This window comes from Arachis ipaensis, chromosome B01 (assembly GCF_000816755.2).
Source record: "Arachis ipaensis cultivar K30076 chromosome B01, Araip1.1, whole genome shotgun sequence".
Taxonomy (NCBI): domain Eukaryota; kingdom Viridiplantae; phylum Streptophyta; class Magnoliopsida; order Fabales; family Fabaceae; genus Arachis; species Arachis ipaensis.
In genome coordinates, this window is record NC_029785.2 from 128,096,892 (window position 1) to 128,107,491 (window position 10,600).

Consider the following 10,600-nt stretch of genomic DNA (forward strand, 5'->3'; position numbering starts at 1 on the left):
AGAATAAAAATGTGATTTTTTATCATATTTTTTTAATAAGTGAGACAAAAAAATATGTAAAAAAAAGTATTAAATAATGAAAAATCAAACTTTGCACACAAAAATGGTGAGGATCAATTTTTTGCAATAGTGTTGTCAGAATATATTAGGATCAATTATGATTCATTAGAATTATTTAGTATATTTAAATATTTATTATAGAATATTACGTCTTTATTATTATGATTCTCTTAATACCTATAAATATCCTATTATGTTGTATCATTTCAGACAACTTGAACACACTCAATTATACACAAATTCTTTTTTCAGTTTAGTCTCTTGTTTCTAACATGATATTTAAACCATGGTATTCTCCTTGAGGATGATATTTCTTTTGGTGAAATCACCGTATTTTTCATATTTTTTCTATGTCATTTTTTTTCCTTCTCTTTTGTCAATACTTTGATATTTTTTCACTTAACCGATTATCTCATTCAGTACTTACTTATTCTCATGGAGAAATCATATATTTTTCGTCACCTTCAGATAGTTTGCCATCTCTTTACACTTTGTCACTTTTTTAGCAGTTTTTTGGCAGTTGGCCACTCTTTCGGCAGTTCCGTCTGTGTTTTCTTGTGTCAGTTCTGTTTGCGTTTCTTTGTGGCAGTTCCGTTTGCGCTTTCTTCAGACAGCGACAGTTTCGTCTGCGCTTCCTTCAGACAACAGCAGTTCCGTGTTTGCTTCCTTCAGACAGTTCCGTCTGCACCCGTTCTATCCGTTTATGCATTTTTTTTATTTCGTTATTTTAAATAAGTTTCAAACTCAAAGTTGTCATCGTCACAAAAAAAACTCAAGTTGTCATGAGTTTGAGGGGATGTCAGAATATATTATGAACAATTAGCATGTATTAGAATTATTTAGTATATCTGAATATTTATTATAGAATATTATGTTTTTATTATTACGACTCTCTTAGCGCCTATAAATACTCTATTATATTATATTGTATCATTTCAAACAACTTGAATACACTCAATAATAAACAAATCGAGTTTAATCTCTTTTTTTTAACAAGTGCCACGTGTATTCTTTTTGTCTTTTTCATTCACAAACTCACCGAGTTACACCTTCGACCTTTTCGGTTCAAACTAGACAGATCCTACCTCCTCCCTTTTATTTTTATTTTTATAAAGGTCTCTCTTAAGCTGCTAAACATTTACTCAGAGAATTTAAAAAATAAACAAGTATATTCCATTTTATTCTATCTCTGTTTTTAGGTAATCAGTCAAAAATTTTGTAAGCACCAAAAATTTCACCTTCTATAAATAAGTAGATATTAGAATTCAGAACCAGAAAACCCCCTCCAAAATTGAGTGAGCGATAGAACAATGTCAGGCCCAGAGTGCTGCTCAAACCCTCCTACCCTGAACCCAAATGCAGGAATAGGCCATGTTGAAAAGTTTGCTGGTCTTGATTCCTATCTCACCGGCTCTTCTCACTCCAACCTCGCCGTTCTTCTCATCTCCGATGTTTTTGGTTCGTGCTTCCTACCATCACATCCTTTCACTTTCCATCTTTTCCTCTTCTTTTATTGATCTGAACCTTTTGATGACTTTGGTTGCCATCTATGCCTTTTTGAGTGCGTTGACTTCTTGGGTGTGGTTGGATTTCATCATATGCTTGTCTTTAAATTATTATGAATGTGTGTAACTTTATAACCCCCTAGACTTTGTGGAATTTAGTTTAAAAATCAGTTTCTTTAAGGGTTTGACTATGCAGGATTGCCCAAGTCACTAATTAGTTCTTTATAAACTCTTCGATTTGAAAGTTCTGAAGAAATATTTCGGTCTGAGGTTTCTCATTCTGACATTGAGTTCACAGCATAATACGTTAATAAACCATTTTGTCTTTCAGGCAGCATAAATTTATTGCAGGTGTTAAACATTTTATATGTATAAATTCTACACTCACTTCACATGTTTCATTTGTCCTTCAGGGTATGAAGCACCAAATCTAAGGTATGGCCACTTCTCATGTTTGTTTTTTGAAGCTAATTTACTAACTTTTCATAAAATGGTTCAAGAAATTAAATTATTGTTTATGGCTTTGCCTTCACAAATTCAAAGTAATATACCATGTAGATCATAAGGAAGGATACTATGTTGATATTCACACTATGTGTCCTTTTAAAACAAAAATGGACATATTAGCATAATAGTATAGATTCATGGTTTGTGAAAGATATGCTGTGCATGTTATGTTAGATTGTAATATTCTTCATACATTATATAGTCAATTGGTTTTTGGTACAGTGGTAGTGGTTGTTCATCCTTTCACTTAAAATTTCCGAAGGTTTTGATAAATTATACCACCAATAGAAGCAGGAGGCTAATCTGATTCAATCTGCTCTTATTGTCAATTATCTCTGTTTCTATCTCAATGTGTTCCTGTCCTAAATAAATAACATTGTTCATCTTTTGTTGTTTAGGAAGCTTGCAGACAAGATTGCGACTTCTGGTTACTATGTGGTTGTTCCAGACTTCTTTTATGGTGAACCCTTTGATCGTCAGAATACTAACAGACCTATAGGAGAGTGGCTAAAAGATCATGGACAGGTTAGTTCTTTTTAATGATTTAACATTATTTCTTTGTTCATAACTTTCTTTATTGAAGAAAAGTGTGTATTATTAGTATCATCATTTAATTCAAATTTGAACTTAGATAACTCTGATTTTGGAGGATATGTGACTGAGTATTACACTATTACTTAGTTACTTAATCTTATTATAACTTGAAATTGGCTTGCCATACTACCACTGTTATGGCTGGTTTATAATCTTAATGCTAAGTATCTCAGATCGGCTATATATACCCAAGTTGTGACACCTTTGATGCTTAGCTATTCTATTATTTATTAGGATAAAGGTTTTGAAGATGCAAAACCCGTTGTTGAAGCCTTAAAAAGTAAAGGTATCTCTGCTATTGGTGCAGTTGGTTTTTGTTGGGGTGGTGAGTGCCTCTTATTATGATCCTTATTGGTGGTTGGATTTAAAGCTATCGACACAGCTAAGTTAACACTGAACTCACACTATATGTTCTCTTCTTTCTCTCAGCTAAGGTTGTGGTTGAACTTGCAAAACCTAAACTTATCCAAGTTGCTGTGCTGTTACATCCAACATTTGTCACTGTTGAAGATATCAGTGGTATGTATTTCCAATATTGTAATGGCAGACAGATTCTTCTCAATTCTAACTCTTTCACTTAATCGTTGGCCTTGTTACCTTTTCAGCTGTTGATATTCCAATTGGCATTCTTGGAGCTGAAATAGATCAAGTTTCCCCTCCAGAACTTATAAAGAAGTTTGAAGAAGTCCTGAAGGCTAAATCTTGGGTCAGATATGATTTCCTTTCCTTCAATTTGTTGTCAACCAGTGAGACATGTGATGATTGATGAACCTGATTTTATTGGTTTGGTGCAGGTTGACAGTTATGTTAAGGTAGTTCCAAATGTGGCACATGGTTGGACTGTGAGGTATGACCCTCAAGATTCAAAAGCAGTGAAGGATGCTGAGGAGGCTCATCAGTTCGTTTTGGACTGGTTTGCTAAACATCTCAAGTGAGAAATTGTGTCAAGAATATATCACTTATGTTTCTTTGCTTGTTGGACATGAACATTACATTCATCTATCGTTATTAAACACTTCTATGATTGTGGAACGAGACTCGAATCCGCGACTTCGGGATGAGTAGTTATAGCTGGTTGGCTGGTGTTGTAAGGATTTTCTAATAATTAATATGGACATAATCATATAATATACATATTTTATACGAAAATTAATAAAAATAATTAATGTCATATTGATCTTCTCGATAATAAGTAGAATACACAATATTTGTTGCTGACCGCATCCTATGCGAGATTCGATCCTTATTCATTCGTTAATTATCTGTCGTTATAAATCTCTATTTGTTTATGATATGTTCAAGGAGCAGATATTATTAAGAGTTTAATTAATGTGTTACAGGAGCATATGATAAATTATTGCTTAATTTTTTTTATAATTTGTTAACTTAATTATACTTATCATACATACTTTGAACTTCTTGTAATCTATATGTATATTATGCAATAGCAATTTTTATTTAAAAAACTATCAACCTTAGCTTTCACCACTTATGATTATTTTTGGAAATTAAAAAAATGAATGAATGGAAGGAATGGACGTGGAACCTGCAATCCCACAAGCTGACCTAACCAACTAAGTAACGAAAACAATTTGATTTTGATCATTTATTAAGCAACCAATACAGCAAGTATAAAAGAAAAAAAAGCCAAAAATCACAATAAAATAAGATATAATTTATTGTCATCTCTATCATTGTTATCAACAATTAAACGAATCAATACCATACCATTTTTTATAACTCAAAAACGATATATTCTTAATTCTATCAATATCTTAGTTCTGGAATATTCTACTATTCGGTTTAACTAAATGTTTTAAAAAACCGCAAAGAACTCTATCAAAGTTACAACCAAACACTCCAATCTTGTTAGAAACAAGAGACTGAGAGAGTAATCTGAAAGGTGTATTATTGAGTTGTAATCAAAAGTATAATATACAAGAGGTATTTATAGGTGCTAAATGAATCAGAGTAATAAAGGCATAGAATCCTATAATTAATATACAGATATACTATATAAATATAGACGATACTAATTGATCATAATTGATGCTAATGATTCTCTAACATCCCCCCTCAAACTCAAGTGGGAGCTAAGGATACCAACTTGAGTTTGGATAACAAAGTCCGGAAACGAGTCGGGTGATGAGCTTTCGTGAAGATATTAGCAGTCTGATCTAGTGTTCCAACAGCAATGAGACGAATAGCATCAATAAGGATACGTTGCCGTACAAAGTGACAATCAAGCTCAATGTGTTTGGTGCGTTCATGAAGACATCATTATGGGCGATCTGAATAGCACTGCGATTATCACAAAAAACATCAGTAGGGGACGACTGAGGAGCACCCAAATCTACATCAATGAGACGAATAGCATCAATAAGGATACGTTGCCGAACAAAGTGACAATCAATCTCAATGTGTGTTGGTGCGTTCATGAAACATATCATTATGGGCGATCTGAATAGCACTGCGATTATCACAAAAAACATCAGTAGGGGACGATTGAGGAGCACCCAAATCTTCGAGAAGCCAACGAACTGAGACAACTTCAGCAGTGGTGTCAGCGAGGGCACGGTACTCAGCTTCTGTGCTTGAGCGAGCAGTGAACGTTTGCTTCTTAGCACGCCAAGAAATGAGAGCGTCGCCAAGAAACAAACAGTAACCAGTAGTAGAACGACGATCAGTGGGATCACCAGCCCAATCAGCATCGGAGTAAGCCTGAAGAGATAAAGAGGAATGGGCAGAAAAATAAAGACCATGAAAGAGAGTGCCTTTGATGTAGCGAAGAATGCGTAGAACTGCCGCATAGTGAGTAGTACGAGGAGCTGACAAGAACTGGCTAAGTACATGAACCGGATAGGCGATGTCTGGACGGGTGATAGTCAAGTAGACCAGACCACCAACTAACTGTCGATAGAGAGTCGGATTATCCAAAATAGTGCCATCCATAGGGGTAAATCGAACATTAGGCTCAAGAGGAGTAGACTCAGTGCGACTATCTGTAATCCCAGCACGAGCAAGAAGATCTGAAGCATACTTAGCCTGAGAGAGATACTATATAAATATAGACGATACTAATTGATCATAATTGATGCTAATGATTCTCTAACAAATCTAATTCTCAAAAAATCTTTTAACAGTTCTGAATAACCCAAGCTCTATCAACACATGTTAAATAAGTGTATCACATCTATCACTTAAATTCACAGCCAAAAAATAAATGATGCACTAATTCTATATTTTTTTATACAAAATACAAATATTATCGTTATGATGAATAAAAATATGATTTTTTATTATATTTTTTTTAAGTGAGACAAAAAAATATGTAAAAAATCAAACTTTACAAAAAAAAAATGGTGAGGATCAATTTTCCACAATAGTGTGTTACCTTGGATGTCAGTGCTAACACAACCACGTGTATTCTTTTTGTCTTTTTCATTCACAAACTCACAGTTACACCTGCCACCTTTTCAGTTCAAACTAGACAGATCTTACCTCCTCCCTTTTATTTTTATTTTTAAAAAAAAGATAAATAGGTTTCTGACTTTTTAAATTTTTGAAAAATACATTTTTGACAAAATTTAAATACAAAAAGTCCCTGACTTTAACAAATGGAGAACAATTTAATTTTTCCGTCTATTTGCTTCTCATATACGAAACGGAACTGGCTGACGTGGTTGAAACAGTATTCAGGTGTCTGTTACGGTGCCACGCTGGAAGAGGAATAAAGTTCGAAGGACAAATAGGTCTTTGCTGATGAAAACGACGTCGTTTTGCAAAGGTAACCCTAATGAGATTTAAACTGAATTTTTTGACGTAACATACGCAGTAGTTGTTCATATTTGTTCATGGTGGTGTTGTTTATATTGATGGCCAGTGATGGAAGCTCATCAATCATGAGACAACGCGGAGGTGGTGGCAGACGACAGGAAGGCTCGGTTGTAAATGAAGCTCCATGTTCAGTTCAAGCTGGGGATGAGAAAGATGACGTCGCTCCAAAATGCTTCTGCGGGATGTATGCAATATTTTACATGTCGAAGACAAATACCAACCCAAACAGACTATTTTTTGGATGTCCATTCTTCAAGGTAAGCTCACAATTTTTCATGTATATGGATGAAGTTGAGAGTTTTTTTTACCAACATATTTTTATACTATCCGAATTGATTTAGGTGAAACAACCATGTTGCAAATTCTTTGTGTGGGTTGATGACCATATTGGAAGAATTGGGTGCATGGAGCCAACAAGAAAATTGGGTGACAATCAGAGCTTAAATGTTGAAGAACATTTTGGGAAGAAAGAATTGGAGAACAGAATGGCTGATCTAGAGCAAAGAATAATTTACCTAGAGAACAAGTTTAGCAGTAACTTCTGGGTCATAGTTCTAGGCTTGATTGTTGGTCTTTGTTTATTTAGGGTATGAAAAATATGAAAAAAAATGTGGATTGTAATGAATTATGTCTGTTGACTATTTTGGTTAATATGAATGAAAGAAAGAAAATTTGAATTATCTATATCTTGTTGGCTTGAAACAGATATAGAATGCGTGTAAATTAATGTTTATTTTCAAGAGATGAACCTAAGCCAGAAACAAGCCATATATAATTCATTCAATCAACAATAATTCATTCATTCAACCTATTATTTAATTATTTGTAGCTAAAAATCAGTCGCAAGTCTCACTAACTCAAGTTTATAAATTTTTGAAAAATTAAATCAAATGCATAAATAAACTAATGCTATTGGTATGATGAAAACTGAACTAATGCAGTTTGATAAATTCTAATATAATACACAAATGCACTAATGCTAACTAATGTTAACTAATGTGATAAAACTTAACGAATGCTAACTAGTAAAAAAAAGTAAAAACAGAACAAGCCTCAATTCTGCAGTTTTAATACAAATAACCTAAATTACAGAATATAACAAATTAACTAGATTTTAAAATACAAGCATAATTTTATAAACTAAATTCTCATAATAGAAGCATAATGAACTAGATTTCAGAACATAAGCATAAACAAATATATTACTAACTTTTTGTTGATCTGACATAAAGTTCCATCCGTGCACACTTGCATTCCCAAGATCTTCTTGTAAAAGATTTAAAAATCATTTCCATGACTCCTTTGTTTTGATCCGATAACAGCATAAGCAATGGTATAGAAATGATTATTGGCATCTTGTGCCATCGCTGAAAGTAACTGTCCACCAAAGTACTCTTTTAAAAAGCATCCATCCAAACTTATTAGAGGTCTACAGCCACTCTTGAAGCCTTTTTTGCATGTGCATCCAGGCATATATATATATATATATATATATATATCTTATCAAACACTGGTGAGGATTGTGGAATTGGTATCACTTCTAAGAGTGCAGTAGATCCAGGGTTGCTGCGTAAAAGTTCGAATAGATAATCCCTCAGCTTTCCATATTGCTCACTCTCGCTTCCGACCTATCTCTTGCCTCCTTTAGTGCCCTGTAAACCATCTTATCATGAGGATGTATCCCAAACTCATCTTTCAGAAAATCACTAGCCTCCTTCCTAGTCATCTGAGGATGGATAACTAGCTTTTTTTTCAATTTTCTTACTCAGCCAGTGTTGGTCAGCAGCATTACTGCCCATGTCCCTTACACATGTATGCTCAAATTTTAAAGTTTTAACCTGGAAGCACCTAAGAGAATTATTGTAGGATACATGTACAACCCATAGACATTCTTCTCCTTTGCAGCCCACCCGAACCCTTTCTTTATCATTTTTAATCCACTGAAACTTCCTACCCTCAGATATGAACAAGTCCTTCACCACTTCTTTAAAATCATCAAGAGTTGCAAATTTGGTGCCTACTTCAAAGTGGCCTTCTCCAAATCCATACTCATTATTGAACTCGGGCCAGTGTTGCTTTTCAGCTTTTTCATCAGAAGAAATAAGGGTATGCAAATCCTCTGAATGGTATTCATAGTCATACTCTGAATCAGTGCAGCTTGAGTGTTGGTCAGGCCCATTACAAGGCCCAATAGTTTTCAAAGAAGGCCCAGCTCATTGGTCTACACTGGGTCCAACACCTGGTTATACATTGAGTCTTTTTCCACCAATATTCGATCTATTCTTCCTTGGTGTATCCTTCCTCTTTAGTGGATCCTTCTTGTTCTCTTTCTTTTTTCTTTTTGGTATAGCCACTTTTTTTTCCTTGTAAGTCATACTTCTCTTCTTTTTGGTACGTTTCTCTTCTCCACTGCTATCCTCATCATCACTGTCATCATTATACCCCAGAGGTGGAGGCTTGTAAGGTTCATCTTCCGTGCTCTCGTAGCCGATATTAGAGGATGATGTCATCAGAATATCACAAATGTCATCTAGTTCTATGCACTCAACATTCCTAGTTCCTGCATTCCCGCCTCCTGCTTCTTCTACATACTTAAGTTCATTGACAACATGATCAAAGTAAACATAGAACTCATCTTTTTCTTCATTCCTAATCAAATTGTCACAATTCACGAATCCCACTATACCCTGTTAAACGATGAAGCCCAGATTCTATATCACTAGCCGTACTATTAAACCAGTATATTGCCTTGTAACCAGGATATCTTAAACCCTCATACAACTTCACCAAATCACCAAAGTTGATAAAATCTATGTCCATCTCTGGAAATTTTTTTACTTTTTCATTCACATAAACAAGTCCCTCATTACCATTCCTCACAAACTTTTTTCTATGGTGAAAAACAGGAATTACATATCTATCAGTCATCTGTAATTTTCAAACAAAAACAAAATCAACCCACAATGCATAAAACCCTAAGAAATTTTAAAATGAGGACACAATAACTTTTTTCAAATAGACTGAAACAGAAAGCAACCATGGCAGAATGCATTTGCATGCATCACACCATACACTAAATGGAACCCTAATGCGAATGTGATCATGAATGTTGTGGACTTGCTTATCTTGATTGATGACTGAACTTCTTCAGCATACGAACTAAGTCTCTCCTACTCCACCTTCTTCGATGATGCTTCAGTTTTGTTTCAGAGGGAAGGAAGCTCTGGCTTGATGAAGGGGTTAGGGCAATATATGGTAATTTCTGTCTTGCCAAAGGGTTTTTAATAAGAATGGGCTACCTTTGCAAAACGACGTCGTTTTCATCAGCAAGGACCTATTTGTCCTTCGAGCTTTATTCCTCTTTCAGCATGGCACCGTAACGGACACTTGGACACCGTTTTAATCACGTCAGCCAGTTCCGTTTTGTGTATGAGAGGCAAATAGACGGAAGGATTAAATTGTCCTCCGTTTGTTAAAGTCACGAACTTTTTTGTATTTAAATTTTGTCAGAAATATATTTGTCAAAAATTTAAAAAATCAAATACCTATTTATCTTTTTCCTTTTATTTTTATAAAGGTCTCTCTTAAGCTGCTAAACATTTACTCAGAATTTAAAAAATAAACAAGTATATTCCATTTTGTTCTATCTCTGTTTTTACTTTTTAGTTAATCAGTCGAAAATTTTGTAAGCACCAAAAAATTCACCTTCTATAAATAAGTAGATATTAGAATTCAGAACCAGAAAAGCCCCTCCAAAATTGAGTGAGCGATAGAACAATGTCAGGCCCAGAATGCTGCTCAAACCCACCAACCCTTAATCCCACCGGAGGCGCCGGCCACGTTGACAACCTCGCCGGTCTCCGCACCTATTTCAATGGCTCCCCTCACTCCAACCGCGCCCTTCTCCTTGTCTCCGATATTTATGGCAAGCACCTCCTCATGCTTTACTAATTCTTCTCTTCAGTTCATTGAACTTCATCTTTTTAACTTAACAATATGCTCCTTTTGCTTTGCATTGCAGGATTTGAAGCCCCAAATTTAAGGTATTCCTTTATTCTCTAGTCTTGCCCGTTTTTGTTTTTTTTTTCTCTCTCTCT

At 34.7% G+C, this 10,600-nt stretch overlaps 2 protein-coding genes across 2 annotated transcripts in view; both read left to right on the forward strand.

Moving 5' to 3' along the window:
- LOC107637751 (endo-1,3;1,4-beta-D-glucanase) lies at nucleotides 1,178–3,839 on the forward strand. Its single transcript, XM_016341092.2, has 7 exons — nucleotides 1,178–1,518; nucleotides 1,979–2,000; nucleotides 2,471–2,597; nucleotides 2,901–2,991; nucleotides 3,096–3,185; nucleotides 3,272–3,372; nucleotides 3,461–3,839. The coding sequence occupies exons 1-7, from the start codon at nucleotides 1,371–1,373 to the stop codon at nucleotides 3,599–3,601; spliced, it is 720 nt and encodes a 239-aa protein (XP_016196578.1). The 5' UTR covers nucleotides 1,178–1,370; the 3' UTR covers nucleotides 3,602–3,839.
- LOC107637764 (endo-1,3;1,4-beta-D-glucanase) overlaps nucleotides 10,096–10,600 on the forward strand; it is a 3,008-nt gene continuing 2,503 nt past the window's right edge. The window contains exons 1-2 of the mRNA XM_016341100.2: nucleotides 10,096–10,428; nucleotides 10,525–10,546. Coding sequence (XP_016196586.1) covers nucleotides 10,281–10,428; nucleotides 10,525–10,546 — 170 coding nt within the window. The 5' untranslated portion in view covers nucleotides 10,096–10,280. The remainder of the gene's footprint in view (nucleotides 10,429–10,524; nucleotides 10,547–10,600) is intronic.